The sequence below is a fragment of the Haliotis rufescens genome, unplaced genomic scaffold (genome assembly GCF_023055435.1).
Source record: "Haliotis rufescens isolate VD_foot unplaced genomic scaffold, xgHalRufe1.0.p SCAF_21, whole genome shotgun sequence".
Taxonomy (NCBI): Eukaryota; Metazoa; Mollusca; class Gastropoda; order Lepetellida; family Haliotidae; genus Haliotis; species Haliotis rufescens.
This window is the reverse complement of record NW_025963902.1, coordinates 11,403,427-11,421,786: the sequence shown is the minus strand read 5'-3', so window position 1 is coordinate 11,421,786 and position 18,360 is coordinate 11,403,427. Positions and strand designations below refer to the sequence as shown.

Sequence of the window (18,360 nt, the reverse complement as noted above, 5' to 3'; positions counted from 1 at the left end):
GTAGCCAAGTCCTGCTTGAACAAAACAAAGTATTTATTGTTTTTCTGTCAGTGTGATTCAGGACCAGTTTGTAGCAAAGTTGAAGAATTGAGAACTGGTTCAAATGCTACTAGTCAATGAGGACTACCATCATTGGTAGTCTCGGACTATCGTGAATTTTAAACACTGGGTTAACATAATTATAAGGGTCCCTATCGTGTTCAACATGTCCTTAAAATTGAATCATTGCCCAGGCGGTCAAGCTGGAGCCCTCTAGTATGGACGGCCATCAGCGCTACATGGCCTTAGTGTCCACTGTGGGGAGACAGGACACAGAGGAGTCCGTCGTCCTCGGCATCGACTATGTCAAGGACCTCTCCACCATCGGCCTTGTCCTCCCCATCTACAACGGCACGCAGATCAGACTCGATGGTGACGGGTGAGTTTCATGCTGAGATTTTATTGTCAGAGATATTCATGTTCTATATTCACGCTCTCAAAATTAGAAATAGGGGGGGATCTTATTAGAATATAATTTTGGTGAGAAAAAAAACAGTGGAAAAATCGTAAATTTTGTGGTTGGATTAGGAGTGTGTATTATACACTAATAAATAAGTCTTGTGAACATTGATCAATCGGAAGGGGTGCTAATTGGGATTGTTCTCTAGGCAATATATAAGCAAATATCGCTGTGGGCGCTTATTACCTTGAATACGGTATGTTTAAAAAGTATTCAGTATCTTTAAACCAATTTGTTGGAAGTATCCTATTCAATGTGGAATTTTCAGTTGAAAGACCCTCATAACGTCACAAGAGAGAAATATTTTGTACTCGGATTTAAGAAAATGGGGCTTAAGTGCATCATTTTTCAGAAGGCTTTTCCTGAAAACAGTTCATATTTTTTAACACACTATCCTAATGTTATGCCATTGCTTGTTTGTTTTATGCAGGGGCTTCAGTGTAAAGGTGTCGGCAGATGATCACAAGTTCCTGTTTAAGCCGGTGTCCGTACAAGCCATGTGGTGAGTGCTGGCAGAGTTATCTCCCTTTAGCCATCAGACGTGAATGATGATCATGACGAAAGGATCTGTGATGCTTGTTTCTCATGTATAATTTATACAAGTAATTTGTAGCCTGCTGTTGATATAGTAAATATCCAGTCTGTGTACTAAACTAAACTAAACTTTCTCGTGACAAATAGCTGCAAGATTGCTAATGCAGTGTTTACAGCGTTAGAAATTGGCACTAGTCCCACACTCCTTGCCCAACTTCCCAATAGTTAAGGTATCCTAAGGACTAGTAGAAATTTGCCATTTTTAAGGGTTTAGCTATATGTTTGAATTATAAGGACTAGTGGACTAAATATGTTTGTTTCAACCGCTGTGTTAAGCACTAATCACTCACTTATTCTACAAAACTTTATGTGCTATGTAATACTAGTCAACTTCCATAGTTGCTATGGTTACTGGTTAGAGTGTAAAAACAGTTATCCCGAGTAGTCCCGCCACTTGTTTGATGCACAGCTGTTGTATTTACGGATCGTACTGTTATATTTTTAATGTTGTTGTGTTGTTTGTGTTGTTCAGGTCCGCCCTGCAGAGTCTGCAGAAGGCCGTGAAGGTGGCCGAGGATGAGACCTACATCCCCAACGGTCTGACTCACACCTGGGTGCAGTACTACATGTCGCAGGTGGACAACTCCACACCAGGCCTTGTCAGCCAGTGGTAAGTGAAGGCGGCCTGACCTGGCTTCAGTTGTATGTCCATCTGTCATGGTGCGTCCGCTCCTCCTAGTGCAAGTTGTCAGTTGTATGTCCATCTGTCATGGTGCGTCCGCTCCTTCTAGTGCAAGTTATCAGTTGTACGTCCATCTGTCATGGTGCGTCCGCTCCTCCTAGTGCAAGTTGTCAGTTGTATGTCCATCTGTCATGGTGCGTCCGCTCCTTCTAGTGCAAGTTGTCATTGTACATCCATCTGTCATGGTGCGTCTGCTCCTTCTAGTGCAAGTTATCAGTTGTACGTCCATCTGTCATGGTGCGTCTGCTCCTTCTAGTGCGAATTGGGAGTTGTATGTGCATCTGTCTTAAGTGCGTCTGCTCCTCGCAATACGAGTTTTGTGTTTTACGTCTGTCTGTCATAAGTCGGCTGCTCCTTCTAGTGCGAATTGGGAGTTATATGTCCATCATAAGTGCGTCTGCTCCTTCTAGTCCGAGTTGTGCATTGTACGTCCATCTGTCATAAGTGCATCTGCTCCTTCTAGTCCCAGTTGTGCATTGTACGTCCATCTGTCATAAGTGCGTCTGCTCCTTCTAGTCCGAGTTGTTCATTGTACGTCCATCTGTCATAAGTGCATCTGCTCCTTCTAGTCCGAGTTGTGCATTGTACGTCCATCTGTCATAAGTGCATCTGCTCCTTCTAGTCCGAGTTGTTCATTGTACGTCCATCTGTCATAAGTGCGTCTGCTCCTTCTAGTCCGAGTTGTTCATTGTACGTCCATCTGTCATAAGTGCATCTGCTCCTTCTAGTGCTAGTTGCTGGTGCTAGTCTTTGACGTAGTAACTGACGGAAGGGATGAACCTGACACTTCAAGAGGACATCTAGCATGACACCAGGACAAGAATACTAGGATTTGTTGGGTTTTTGAAAATTTTGTGTGCCTTCTTTATAAACCTCCCTTTCTGGTAATAGCAAATATGAAAGTGTAAAAAACTTGATGGACTGTGATGGATCTTATCTGTGTTGTGTTGACTGTTTCAGGAATGTGATGGATCTTGTCTATGTTTTGTTGACTGTTTCAGGAATGTGATGGATCTTGTCTATGTTGTGTTGACTGTTCAGGAATGTCATGGATCTTGTCTATGTTGTGTTGACTGTTTCAGGAATGTGATGGATCTTGTCTATGTTGTGTTGACTGTTCAGGAATGTGATGGATCTTGTCTATGTTGTGTTGACTGTTCAGGAATGTGATGGATCTTGTCTATGTTGTGTTGACTGTTCAGGAATGTGATGGATCTTGTCTATGTTGTGTTGACTGTTCAGGAATGTGATGGATCTTGTCTATGTTGTGTTGACTGTTCAGGAATGTGATGGATCTTGTCTATGTTGTGTTGACTGTTTCAGGAATGTGATGGATCTTGTCTGTGTTGTGTTGACTGTTTCAGGACTGTGATGGATCTTATCTATGTTGTGTTGACTGTTTCAGGAATGTGATGGATCTTATCTATGTTGTGTTGACTGTTTCAGGAATGTGATGGATCTTGTCTATGTTGTGTTGACTGTTCAGGAATGTGATGGATCTTGTCTATGTTGTGTTGACTGTTCAGGAATGTGATGGATCTTGTCTATGTTGTGTTGACTGTTTCAGGAATGTGATGGATCTTGTCTGTGTTGTGTTGACTGTTTCAGGACTGTGATGGATCTTATCTATGTTGTGTTGACTGTTTCAGGAATGTGATGGAGGGAGTGGAGATTAACCTGTCTTGCCTGGTGCCAACTACAACTGCAGGGTGAGTGATGGAGCTGTACCCAAAAACAAAATCATCACTCGTATGGAATATTTCTCAGTGCGGCATCAAACAAAGAAACAGTCATCATTATGACAAGGACCCATTGACTTTTGGCCTAATTTGTTTTGGACACTCATACAGTTTGTGAAACCCTGCATGCCTTTTTAAATGATATTGCTGGATGTTTTCTGAAAGTTGAGTGTCGATACTGGGCAAGTGACTTCGTTCAAATGTGCCTCTGTTCACCCAGCAGGGAATCGGTACCCGATATTTAAGGTAGATGTAGAAACCTCCTAGCACCCCTAGGCTGCTTGGGTTGTATGATCCCCAGGGAGTTGAGAATGATAACAAGAATGCGAATGGATCCACTGGACGTGGAACGAATAAAACTGCATTTGAGCGGGTTCTAGTACCTTGATACCTGCAGTTAATAAATGTAATGAAAGTAATGATGATGATGATGTTGATGATGATGATGATGATGATGTTTCCAGTGAGGCATCCGAGATGAAGGCCAGGATAAGCAGGAGCCTGAGAGAAGTCATGATGAATGTTGACCTAGACGTCGCAACTTCCAGATCTGTGAGTTGCTTTCACATCAAACACATCAACTTTCCAAAGTGTGGCAACCGCCTCTGTGGTCTAGTGGCCCGGAGAGCAGCAAGTCCGGGGTTTGATCCCCGGCCGTGTCATATTAAAAGGCGTTCAACGATGGTGCTTGTTGTTACCCTGCCTGGCTTTGGGCATTAAGGGGCTAAAACAAGGACTGGCCAGCTCAGATTCAGTATACTGTGTCTGAGTTGGGTATTCTTGTTAGAACTGTGGCATGGTATCTCGGAAGTAAAGCTGTAAGTTGGTGACTGTGGCTTAAAACAGCAATTGTTTGATCACTTTTCATATCTGTTTCTCTATATTGATCTCAGTAGAAGTTGTATCTTTCATGATCATTCTTTCACATTGTTGGCGTTCCTAACCTTTCAGCTTCGTCAAGCAGTGGAGGAGGCAATAGGAGCAAAGGTCACCGGATTCCGGGAATATTTTGACTCTGAAATGATGAGGATCCTTGGACAGATGGACGCTCCATCACAGATCCTGGACTTCCTGTATCTGGGCACGGAATGGAACGCTTCCAACATCGATGAACTCAATGAGAATGGGTAAGAACTCGCTTTTGTTCCGTGTGGGATATAGTTCCACAATAGTACTGGACAAAGGACCGTGGGTCAAAAGTCGTACTGGCCCATTTCAAAACACAGGTTCTCACTCACCCAAATTGCATATAAATGTGTGCTAAGCAGTATGGCTGGGACGGGTAACTCGGGTACCCGGGTCGGGTGGGTACTGACTAGGACCTACGTACCCACAGGACTCCCCGGACACGTGGTTAGTCACATGATACTGTTTAATGATAAGAAATATCTAGAACTCTATGGTTACACTACAAGTCACTAATGTTCGCATTTCTTTCTGACAATGCACCCATTCTTTCTGACTGTGGTTGAATAAAGATAAAACTGAAGTCAACTTCAGTGTATGCATGACCAGATTGTTTGATACCTGTTTCTAAATATGTTCTTACGTTTTGCCAGGGCTATGGTAAAAAAAATCCCAATTGGACATTTTGTACCTATCTCTTGAGACCTACAGTCAGTACCCAGGTAGGGTCAGGTAATAGGGGTTTGGGTACCTGGGTAGTAAATTTAGACTCGTCCCAGCCCTACTAAGCTTGGTTGATGGCGTGTCCTTGTACCTCGATAGCGTGGATAGCTGCTCACTGATCATTGGATTGTCTGGTCCAGACTCAATCATTTACATCCACCATTATATAGCTAAAATATGTGCTTTTTTCCAGTGTGAAATACATTCTGAATGTGACGAGGGAAATCGACAACTTCTTCCCGGGGCAGCTCAAGTACATGAATATACGACTGTACGACGTAGAAGAATCACAACTGATGCCTCACTGGGAGAAAACCTACAGATTTATATCAAAAGCCAAGTAAGGACTTGCTGTTTGGATGAGGATATTCCTAATCTACGTTTGTGTATGATGTATGTTGTATGGCCTGTCTCGGTGCTTGGCAGAGACAGCAAACTCCACCCATGATGATAGGAGGATCTGAAGTATACTGTGTCTCACCTAATAACGTAGTTAGTCCTTCCTGCAGTCGGTAGAGTTCCTTGAGTTCCCAGGCAAAAAACATGATGATGGGGATGATGATGATGGTGATGATGATGATGATGATGGTGATGGGGCGATGATGATGATGATGATGATGATGGTGATGATGATGATGGTGATGGGGCGATGATGATGATGATGGTGATGATGATAATGATGGTGGTGATGATGACGAGGATGATGACGAGGATGATGAGGATGGGAATGATGATGAGGATGATGATGGGAATGATGATGGGGACGATGATGGGGACGACGGTGATGATGATGATGATGATGACGAGGATGATGATGATGGGAATGATGATGAGGACGATGATGGGAATGAGGATGATGAGGATGATGATGATGGGAATGATGATGGGGACGATGATGAGGACGATGATGGGGATGATGATGAGGACGATGATGATGAGGATGATGATGATGATTGGAATGATGATGGGGACGATGATGAGGACGATGATGATGATGACGATGATGATGATGGGAATGATGATGGGGACGATGATGAGGACGATGATGATGAGGATGATGATGGGGACGAAGATGAGGACGATGATGATGATGATGATGACGATGATGATGACGATGATGAGGAGGATGATGACGATGATGATGATGGGAATGATGATGGGGACGATGATGATGATGGGAATGATGATGGGGACGATGATGATGAGGACGATGATGATGATGATGATGGGAATGATGATGGGGACGATGATGATGATGGGAATGATGATGAGGACGATGATGATGATGAGGAGGATGATGGGAATGATGATGGGAATGATGGGGACGATGATGAGAATGATGATGAGGAGGAGGAGGAGGAGGAGGACGATGATGATGAGGATGATGGGAATGATGATGATGATGGGAATGATGATGATGATGATAATGGTGAAACCTGACAAATGAATGTGACATTTGATTTCAATTGTTTTCAGAAAAAATGGTTCCAAGGTGCTGGTTCACTGCAAGAGAGGAATCAGCCGATCAGCTTCAACTGTGAGTACACCTGCACTTCTGTCACTGCTGTCACACAGTTTGTTTGTTTGTTTGTTGTTTAACGCCGCACTCAGCAATATTCCAGCTATATGACGGCGGTCTGTAAATAATCCAGTCTGGACCAGACAAACCAGTGACTGACATCATGAGCATCGATCCACGCAATTGGGATTGATGACATGCATCAACCAAGTCAGCAAGCCTGACCACCCGATCCTGTCGGTCGCCTCTTACGACAAGCATAGTCGCCTTTTACAGCCAGCATGGGTTGCTGAAGACCTATTCTACCACGGATCTTCACAGGTCTGCTGTCATACAGAATGAATGAGACAAAGTTATCACCATTATAGTTTCACTAAATTTTGGGTCTGGTCGTCCTTAAGATAAGAAAACAAATAGGTCTGACCTTATGAGGCTGAAAACCACTTTGGATAAATTGGTTTGAAGACAAACTATTGAAGAATACTTGCTTCTTTTCATTTCAGTATGTCAAAACGGGTAATAAAACAGCAATAAATATACTCAGAATATCAATCACTGGATTATCTGGTCCAGACTGGATTATTTACATTTACATTTATTTGCTGTTATGTGGCTGACATTTTGTTGACTGTGTCATTAATCAACAAACAAACAAAATGTCATTTGTTATTCCAGGTGATAGCATATCTGATGAAGGAGAACAAATGGTCGTTGGATGATGCGTTTGAGTACGTCCATGAGCGGAGAAATGTTGTCCGCCCCAATGATGGCTTCATGGAACAGTTGAGGACATACGAAGGCATTTTGAGCGCAAGGTGAGTGGGACTAATTTCTGAAGCTCCCATCTTCAGTGCAGTTGGAGGGCAGCACAACTATTGAACAAACTACTGCTTAACTGTATAATCCTCGCATTTTGAGCGCAAGGTGAGTGGGACTGATTTCTTAAGCTCCAATCTTCAGTACAGTTGGAGGGCAGCACAACTATTGAACAAACTACTGCTTAACTGTATAATCCTGTGTAGTAGGTCAAGCTATAACAGATGCACATTAATGCCCTTTTTAAGTTGGTTTTCGAATTTTGTTCTGTTCTTAACATGACAGTGGTCAGAAAAAATAATTGCTGACCGCCTTTCTGGCCTAATGAAGGAGCATCTGCCCGGAGAGCGGAAGGCCAGGAGTTCGATCCCTGGCCCCATCATACCAAAAGATGTTAAAAGATGGTTCTTGTTGTTACGTTCTGTTCTTAACATGACAGTGGTCAGAAAAAATCATTGCTGACCGCCTTTCTGACCTAATGAAGGAGCATCTGCCGGAGAGCGGAAGGCCAGGAGTTCGATCCCTGGCCCCATCATACCAAAAGATGTTAAAAGATGGTTCTTGTTGTTACCCTGCCTGGCACTCAGCATTAAGGGTCTCAAACAAGGATGGGGCGGCTCGGAGTCAGTATACTATGTCTGAGTGGGGTATTCATGTTAAACTGCAGCATGGTATCCCAGTGGGCTAGCACTATAACTCGGTATCAGTCCGGACTAGTACAAGCAGCCACACACACACAAGCATGCACATTGCTATATAAGTGCAATAATCTTGGACGCGACGTTAAACCCTATTTCAGCTCAACTCACCATATGTTATATCTAATTGTGACATCGATTGATAAATAAACTATCCACAATACTATTGGTGTTTCTAAATTACTATCGATGTTTTACAATCATAGGGTAAACGGTAGCGTTACATTGATAGTTCGGTATTTCGCTGCTGTCCTATGGTGAATCCAACTTGCTTGGACGACTACTTCACTGGGCCTATTTCCCTGTTAATCAAGTTTGTTGGTATTTCCTAAACCTATTGACCCGTGAAGATTCCGGGGTAGAATAGGTCTTCCATAAAAGGCGACTATGCTTGTCGTAAAAGGCGACTAACGGGATCGGGTGGTCAGGCTCACTGACTTGGTTGATGCATGTCATCGATCCCAATTGAGTGGATCGATGCTCATGATATCAATCACTGGATTGGCTGGTCCAGACTCGATTATTTACAGACCACTGTCATATAGCTGGAATATTGCTGAGTGTGGCGTTAAACAACAAACCAACCAAACAAATCCTAAACCTGTTATTTCTTTCCACCAGCAATCAGAGACACATCTTTAAGTCCCAGTCGGCCGAGAATCTCGTTGACATAAAAGAAGAGGATGATCGTGCAAGTGAGGCTGTTTTTTTAGAAGGAGACGATCTCTACCGCCGAATGTTCGAGTCAGGATACAACCCCGCTTCTGAGGAAGAGGTGCTTCGATCATTGGGAAAAGGTAAGCAGGTCTTAGATCTCTGGAAAAACAGGGCGGTCGGGTAGCCTAGTGGTTAAAGCGTTCGCTCGTCACGCCGAAGACCCGGGTTCGATTCCCGACATGGGTACAATGTGTGAAGCCCATTTCTGGTGTCCCCCTCCGTGATATTGCTGGAATATTGCTAAAAGCGGCGTAAAACCATACTCACTCACTCACTCTGGAAAAACACGCCCACCATTTTCTGAGCAAGGCCTTGAGATGGTTCATAACAACAGTATGAGATCTCCCTGAGGTTAATTCCTAAAGTTTGGAGATAATTGTCTGGTGACTTGAACAAAGTAGGTTTACAGAAATGTTACTCTTAAAACATTGACATGAACTTGTATAATGACTATGTTGACAGAGTAGACATACCGTATTTGACGTAATAAGCGCCCCGCTCTAATAAGCGCCCAGGGCGATATTTGCTAAGACAGAGAAGACGTATATGCTCTGAAACACTCTCTGCTATCTGTGTGGAAGCAGCCATTACAAGAATCTTGAAATATGCCCTCTAACCCCAAATGTAGTAACGCTTATACTTTTGTTTATTTCTTTGGGAATGCTATCATAGTGAATTTTGAAAAGGTTTACAACTGACCAGATTTCTCAGATGAATTTAACTTTTGGTTTGTTTGATCAGATTTATTCAAGATTACAGACTAACAGAAAATCACCCAACTCCCCCCTTACATTTTTACTATACCAATGATAGTTGAAATGAAATAGAAATTCAAATTGATAAAGAAAGAAAATAATTAAGCTAGGGTAAGAGTATTCGGCGTCACGACAAACAACGGTCAGTCAGTCCGTTGTGACTTCAACTCCATGCATGGTCGTAGTCTGCCTAGCACAGTGGGGAGCTTTGACTAGTGGCAGCGATAGTATAGAGAGCTCCATGAACGGGGCTATCACTGTAAGGAGCTTTGACTAGTGGCAGCGATAGTATAGAGAGCTCCATGAACAGGGCTATCACTGTAAGAGCTTTGACTAGTGGCAGCGATAGTATAGAGAGCTCCATGAACGGGGCTATCACTGTGAGGAGCTTTGACTAGTGGCAGCGATAGTATAGAGAGCTCCATGAACGGGGCTATCACTGTGAGGAGCTTTGACTAGTGGCAGCAATAGTATAGAGAGCTCCATGAACGGGGCTATCACTGTAAGGAGCTTTGACTAGTGGCAGCGATAGTATAGAGAGCTCCATGAACGGGGCTATCACTGTAAGGAGCTTTGACTAGTGGCAGCGATAGTATAGAGAGCTCCATGAACGGGGCTATCACTGTAAGGAGCTTTGACTAGTGGCAGCGATAGTATAGAGAGCTCCACGAACGGGGCTATCGCTGTGAGGAGCTTTGACTAGTGGCAGCGATAGTATAGAGAGCTCCACGAACGGGGCTATCGCTGTGAGGAGCTTGGAGAAAATACTAGCACTTGTGAATATCTTCATGAAGCATTCATTCTAAATATTCCAGGTAGAGATCTTGAAGACGCAGACATGGTTCACATTGGAGCCGACCTAGAGACGGGATCCCGGAGCACTGACTCCCTGGAGGAGTCCTTGCCAGATATCCCATCACCCACCCCAGACCAGCAAGACGCTAGCTTCAAGAAGAAGAGTTCGACAAGGGGAGAATACTCATTTACCACACAGTATGATGAGGCTGTGGCTACCAGCGGCGAGGTAGCAGGCCTCGATATGATTCAGCAGGAGTACGCATCTGATGCGGAGGATGAGCCGACTCTTGTGTGTCCTGCAGGCAGATGTAGCCAGAATGCATCTCCAGTTATCAGTATTAGTGATTGTGGAGGAGGATTGGTTGAAGTGCAAGGAGATTTGCCTCATGTGTCTTCGCAATCAAGGTTGCGTCCTGACAATAGTTGGATTAAGCTGGAAGCGGAGGAAAACATGCCAGCCCAGGAAGAAGCTGTGTTTGGTGATAATTCTGTCAGTGGGTCTCCCCCCAAATTTGTGATTGGTGATGATGAATTCATGTCAGCACCAGTGCCTGAATCAAAAGATGAAGAAGATGTTAAGATGGGCTCTCCTGTTTTGACTACGGCGAAGCAGTCCGAGTCCAAAGGTGCTCGAGTTCGCAGTGCTTCCATGGGAGAAGGGAAGGACATTGAAGAGTGTGAGAAGTGTGAGGAAGATTTGACCAAACTGTCCATCAGGAATCGCGCTGCATCCTTGGGGAGTCGGAAGGCAGAAGAGGGTGCAGGGGTCCCTGATGACAAAGTTTCAGAATCCACTGCTTGCCAGGAGGGTGATAAAGTGATGATTGATAAAATGGGGCAGTTGGGAATTCGACAATACTATACCCGTGAACAAATACCCTGGTGTCCAGGCACGGTGAAGAAAATGAGGTCCGACTTCAGTAAAAATCTTCATAGCTCTGATGAGGAAAATGAATCTGGGCAGAAAGAATCAAAACGAGAAAGTCCCACCACGGATGACCCAGTCCTGGAGATGAACATTATGGAGGTGACTGGTCCACCCGAGATGAGACCAAAGGGAGATAACTCTGAACGCTTGACACAAAGCTGTGTAGAGTTACCTTCCCATGATGATGATGAGGCAGAATTTGCTGCACTGGATCTGAGGCGTCCCAAGTCTGTGTATGAGGAAGAAGATATCCAGCTCCCTCAAGGAATGGTCCGAATATTCAAGGATAGACTGGAAGCTAACAGGTAAATTAGAGACACGTACGTTTTGATGGCCTAATCAAATACTAGAGGCGTTTCAGTCAGACAACCGGACTGGCAACTTGGCAAAGTTACCAGCCCATATAACATGTTGCCAGTCCAGAATGTTGTAGACAAACAAACAAAACTAAGAAAAGGGTAAACAAGCATAGTGCTGATTAATGTTTGTTCTTCGAAAATAACAATAACCTGGTGGATTGTCATCGGAACTTTAACTCATGGAACTTTTGTTTCAGCAATAATGTTTTTAATGTTTACAATTAATTTACCTCTTAGGCTGAACTACCGTATTCGACGTAATAAGCACCCAGAGCGCTCTCTGAATTAGAAATAGGGGGCTCTTATTACAATATAATTTGGCGAGAGAAAAGAGTTGAAAGATTGTAAATTTCATGGTTTATACTGACAGCCTGAAATGATACAAAAGAAATGTCTGTGCGTATTATACATGACAAATATATTTTCCAAAATTTAATTGCCCATGATTTAGGGTGCATATAACACATGAGTGCATATTATACACGAATAAATGAGTCTTGTGTACATTGATCAATTGGAAAGGGTGCTAATTGGGATTGTTCACCAGCAAATATATTAGCAAATATGGCTGTGGGCGCTTATTTGAGCGGGGGGCTTATTTCGTCAAATACGGTAAGACTAGAATGCTGGAAATACCATAATAGCCTGACAATCGGGTGTGCAACTTTACAAAAGTGACCGTCCTTCAGTCTTGGAGTGTCGGACAGGCGGGTAGTTTATACACTGCTTAAAGGCTGACTGATGAGTACTGGGTGCTTTGCTATGTGTGACCATACCTTGACCACATGATCAGCCATCAGTTTGACTTGACCACCAGGATGTAGCCATAATATTTTTGGGTTGCAGAACATCTTCTGATGACTCCAAGTCATCGACAGAATCTCGTCCCATACAGCGGTCAGCAAGTCTCAAAGAGGAAAGAGAATCTTTAAAGTCCAAACGTTCCGAACGTCGAAAGACTTGCTCTCCAATAATGTCTCCCACTCAGACAGCTCCCTTCTGTGACGGAAACCTTGCCCCTGGAAACATGCTCCCAGAATACTGTCAAAGGGAGGAAACTCTACCTGAACAAGATGGCAGCAGTGCGCAGATGTCAGAATCTCAGTTTATTGAAGAAGGGGACGTCAGCGATAACGAGAAAAACATCACTGTGGTCAAATGTGGCAATGAAGAGGTGCCACTTGCAAAGGGTCTTGTGCAGAAACATAAACAAGGTTTGTAGTGTGTTTTTCGCTGAATTTGTGCACGCACACGCACACGCACACGCACGCACACACACACACACACACACTTCCTGTGTGTACTACTTTCGACATTGTTAACATTTATTAGTTGTCATAGTACGTAATTTAGTTGTTTTCACACTGTAATAACTTTAGAATGTCAGTTCACCAGTGGTTTGTGTAAAGTAACAAATGGTCCCTTGTCATGGGCCTCACCGACTAGTTGACTAGCAGACTAGTGTGTCTATGAGCATGAATATATAATCACATCAGTATCAGGTTCTGTCCTTGATAAGGGCGGTTGGGTAGCCTAGTGGTTAAAGCGTTTGCTCATCATGCCGAAGACCTGGGTTCGATTCCCAACAATGCGTGAAGCCCATTTCTGGTTTTCCCCGCCATGATATTGCTGGAATATTGCTAAAGGTGGCGTAAAATCAACTCACTCACTCACTCACTCACTCACCCACCCACCCACTCACTCACTCACTCACTCACTGACTGTCCTTGATATAAACTCACACAAGTGTTTTCCATCCATTCCAGATTTCGAGAACCGGAATGACACAGACTCAAGAAAAAGACTTTCCTCCGAGAGCAGCGTATCTTCCATGACATTAGAAGCCCATGACTCCCAGCATTCAACTAAAGATGACACGCCTGGACTGAAACCTCAAGGCCCAGACACTGACCAACCCTTGGCCAGACAGTCTGGACAGACCTCTGACCAGAGTAGCCCGACCTCTGACTTCATTCCATCCAATTCTGCCTGTGATCAAACAGAATACTCAAACAGTTCAGTTGTGTCGGAAAGACTTATCAGAACTGTCAGGGAGCAGACGTCAATTTTGGAGGGGAAGGAAACACTGGAACCGGAGATCCCGCCCGTTTCCCGTGTTTCAAAGAAAAGTAAAAAGGAAGACAAAAGCTCCATTGATCCTCAAATTCGTGCTAAAATGAGAGAAATGGGATCCGAGTTTCTCAACCAACCCCAGAAGGAACCTGAGGAAGAAGTTGTTCAGGATTTGACTTTGGTCAAGCAGGTTGTCCGGAATATCGAGAAGGACACGAAGGTGAAGAAACCTGAGAGGAAGATAATCATCATAGAGGAAGGGAAGAAGGGAGAAGCAGCTGGCAAAGGAGGAATTCAGCCTCTTTCTGAAAAAAGCAAATCCTTTGATGATAGTGGAAGCGTAGGTTTGAGGAGGACCCGGCAGTGGGTTAAAGATGGTGGTTCTGCCAGCTTTGAAAGTTCAGATATGATGGACAAAGATTTCAAAGAGAATCGACTTGGTTTGTGTCTGAACCTGGAGGAGCAGGCAGTCCGTTCTGAGGATGATGAGCATCACAATTCAAACGGGAACATTTCACCGAGGAGTGACTCAGAATTGTCAATTGTGCGTCACCTTGTTGGGCGTTTCGAGAACATTAAAAGCCCGACGTCAGACTCGACAGAGGGTTGTCGGTCGAATCGCAGCTCAGTTGGAGAGTTTGGTTTGTGTTTTGTGGACAGTAAGAAGAAGAAGGATGAGGAGGATAGTATGACTGGTGTTGAAATGAGATGGAAGCAGTCAGGATTTGAAACATCAAGACCAGTGCGGCCCAAATCAGCTGACCACATAGCTAAGCATGACCCAGGGTCACAGGTTAAAGTTCATAACCAAACAGAGGACTTGACATCATCTCATGAGCATTTGTTGGATTCAGGAAAAGATGAAAGGTCCGATGACGCACGTAAAGTTCGGCGGGTTCATGGACAAAGTAATCCTGTTACTCAACGACTGGGTGCAAGCCCTTTTTACAACACAATGTAAAATGTATCCATTTGCCTTGGCATGTCATAGTGCGTTAATTGATCAAAATATTTTGTAATAATTATTTATATGTCCTGTAGTATGGTCTTGGAAGGGATCATTTTGTTGATGCTTGAAACAAATCGTAATGGCCAAAAAGACACAGCCATGTTGTTAACTTTAATTGGTATAATTTTTTTGTTTCGACCAACAATGAAAAATTAGTTGTTTTTTATCAAGGTTAAATTCAATACTGTTAAGAAATATGGTCAAGGTCAAGGTGATTACAGATAAAATGAGTTTGACCATGTATCATTGAAGTAACTTGACAATCATTCTTTGCTATTGATCAAGATAGTAGGGTTAAAATAACAAACAGCTATCTGTCTCGTGCACCTATACCTCTCAAAACTATGTCTCCGAGGTCACATGACTCGCTTTCATATCGTCTCTTCAGCTATGGTGCCATTGCGATGGCAACAGATCTTTTTGAAAGAGAAGGGTCTTTTTTAACCCCCAATTTACTTTGAAAGTAACAAGTAGGCTTTAATTTTCAAATTGTGCTTTCAGTTTATCCTACTCAAAAGAAGTATAAGGACAACCCGGAATCCTTCATAACTATAGTTAATTAGTCATGCCATGACCGATTAACTATAGTCAAGAATGGGGTGTTCTTCAACTTCTTTTGAGTAGTATATATGATCTTTAACTCTAAGAAGCAACAAATATTATTGCTCTTATCTCTTTAAGACAACTAATCTGATTCCTCACTCAATGATTTTGTGTCAGTAATAATCAAACGTAAAGTATTGTGGTATCCGTTCTGTGATTATGGTCACACAAGAGTGTTACAATCAAAGGTTTAAGTTATTCATTGATACAAAGTGTATGTGAATGTCGATAAAATGTGTTTACAAAAACAAAACTTGATATCAGTGTGTGTGTTTTTTATGATGGTGAAAGCTTCAGTAGTGATGCAAAGTTTGGACCATCCTCAGGGTGTCAGGGTGTTTTATTATTACATTCCAATTAATATCCCTGAACCACTCCTATAAAACCACAAAACTAGTAATACAACTGATAAATAAGGAGTTTTTGGAATGGACGGACTTTGTCAAGTTTTTTTTTAATGCTCAGTTAGCTTACTGAAATGACAAGATATGTTGAAGGTATTTATTTATATGCCCATCTGGGCATGTGTAGAGTGTCCAGCAAGTATGGAGGCTATAATTTAGAAAGATGTCATCACTGACATTACATTTACGTAGTCAGTGTGCCACAACACTTTTTGAAAATATAACTTCAAATAAAATAAAATCCCTTTTATTAAGACATTTCCTTCCCATTGGTACTGTTTGGTCATTGTAATGATCGTTGATGACAAACTTGCAAAAAGTGCTACAACCTCTAAAGTTTGTGATACACCTTTGGTAGTTATTGTATTTTAAATATGGTATGATACATTTGGCAGTTAAAAGTAAGCTGTCTTTCTCTCTGTGTGCAGTTTGTCCTGATTATGTTATAAGTTTGTCAGCACCATACCCTTGCTAGTTGGTTTCACCAAAGTGGTGAACGTCTGAGACATGCATCACTTCAGGCTTTCCTCCCACATTAAGATGACACGCCTTGATATAACGGAAATATTGTTCAAAGAAGCATTAAAACCCAACTCACTCCCTGTGATAAAATCTAATTAGAAGCTGGGGGGGTCCATGACTGTTAATATGACACTATATCCCCCATCTTGGCTGTCAACCATGTTTTTTGCCTGTTCATTGTTAATGCTTGTCGTAAGAGGCGACTAACGGGAATCGGGTGGTCAGGCTCACTGACTTGGTTGATGCATGTCATCATATTCTGTGGATCGATGCTCATGATGTCAATTACTGGATCTGACTCGATTATTTACAGACCGCCATCATATAGCTGGAATATTGCTGTTAAACAAAAAACAAACAAACCATCAAACATTGTTAATGCTGCCCCCAGCAATACTGCAGCACACAATGGCCCCAGGGGTATTAATCGGAACATATCAAGAGTCTATCTCCTTGTCTGCTGAGGATGAGTTTGTAATTGGGTTGCAACTTACTGTGCTGTTTGTGATGTTAAAGTGCTTCTGTTATCCAATTAGGGCAAGCAATGCTGTACATGATACGTTTCAGTTCAATGACTTTGTTTATCTATCATTAAGATGTATTTTGTGCGTATTGAGGAAATTTAACAATTTAATTACTGATTTTAATCTAGGGTGTTGAACTAATAAAATGGGTAGAACATTGTTATATTGGTTTAGAGTAAGAAATTGTTGCTTTGCACAGAATTTGTAGAGACTGAATTACACTGACTTAAGTTTTTGTATTGGCCGTTTTGGAAAAAATTAGAATTTCGATTTGAAGTTTGAAGAAAATTGTCTAGGAATAATAATTAGTTGAACTGTAACAAGTGAAAAGGGTCAGATCCATCTTAGGGATTTAAATATATATACTACTCAGCGTTTGCTAAGGGCCAAAATAGTCATCTTTGGTTAAAGGTGGGGTCCTTCGAGAATGTCGAGTAGTTTACTTGATCTGGTTTTGGTCCATCAATGGTACTTGTGATCGATTAATGTCATAGTTCGCAATTAATGTCATACTATGAAATGTCCTGTGGCCATGCATCATTGGCTCTAGAGAACAGTTTTTAGCCAAAAAATGACAGTGTGATATTTGAGTCTTTACAAATCCTGAACATTTATGATACAAAAATATTTGTAACATCTTCATTGAAAGCTTCTGATGATGTATCAGTAGTGCTGTTAGTGGGTCCAGTTTGAACCTTGGCATGGTCAGCACGTTGTCCTGATGCCATCTTAAGTTTGGCAGGAAAACGTCGACTCAATTGGAAAATAAGTCAAAATATGACATATGTGATCATATTCTACTCAAAAGATGGTAAGGGTCATCCGATTCTTTCATATCACTATAGGCTATCTGTCATGGCATTACACACTAACTAAAGGAATGTGAAAGAATTTCTCGGTCCTTAACTTCTTTTGAGTAGAATATGAATTTTGCATGGAGCCTTATAGATATGAAACAGCTCAGGGGAGACATATTTTCGCACCACTATAAAAAAATGGCTAAATTCATAGAGATTTGGGCCCATATCCGGTGTCCCCCGCCATGATATTGCTGGAATATTGCTAAAAGCGGCGTAAAACCATACTCACTCACTCATAGAGATTTGGGTTGTCTTTAGTTGAACACAGGTTAGGGTCGAGGGAGGTTATGACTTAAGGGTAGCTCTAATAACTCTTTAGGAATCTACTTTCAAAATTTGTTACGCTAAGATACCATTCTCTTGCCACCGTGACTTATGATTGTGAAAGTAGGTGATAGCAGCGCCCTCGTTTCCTTGGCAAACTGAACATGGAGAATCTCACACAATGAAAGTGCAAATGAAGTATAGCGACATGTAATGAATGAGGTCAGCGTAACGTGAACACTAAGATCCCTTCTATATATGATCCTGATGCTGGCCCTGTTTGAGTATCAAGAATTATGAGGCCCTGGTTGAGTATCATGACGGACCTATATAACAAGTCCGTGGTATCATGTACTAGGAGGCTCTGT

At 42.5% G+C, this 18,360-nt stretch overlaps 1 protein-coding gene across 4 annotated transcripts in view; it reads left to right on the top strand.

Annotated features, from left to right (window-relative positions):
• Positions 1-14,890, top strand: part of LOC124145758 — an 81,540-nt gene extending 66,650 nt beyond the window's left edge. For all 4 annotated transcript variants that reach the window (XM_048401243.1, XM_048401242.1, XM_048401244.1 and 1 more), the window contains 13 exons: positions 234-418; positions 930-1,001; positions 1,566-1,703; positions 3,425-3,484; positions 3,979-4,066; positions 4,466-4,641; positions 5,337-5,483; positions 6,620-6,680; positions 7,338-7,477; positions 8,798-8,973; positions 10,464-11,679; positions 12,580-12,947; positions 13,500-14,890. In XM_048401243.1, coding sequence (XP_048257200.1) covers positions 234-418; positions 930-1,001; positions 1,566-1,703; positions 3,425-3,484; positions 3,979-4,066; positions 4,466-4,641; positions 5,337-5,483; positions 6,620-6,680; positions 7,338-7,477; positions 8,798-8,973; positions 10,464-11,679; positions 12,580-12,947; positions 13,500-14,767 — 4,095 coding nt within the window. In that variant the 3' untranslated portion in view covers positions 14,768-14,890. The remainder of the gene's footprint in view (positions 1-233; positions 419-929; positions 1,002-1,565; positions 1,704-3,424; positions 3,485-3,978; positions 4,067-4,465; positions 4,642-5,336; positions 5,484-6,619; positions 6,681-7,337; positions 7,478-8,797; positions 8,974-10,463; positions 11,680-12,579; positions 12,948-13,499) is intronic.
• The last annotated feature ends 3,470 nt before the right edge of the window (positions 14,891-18,360 follow it).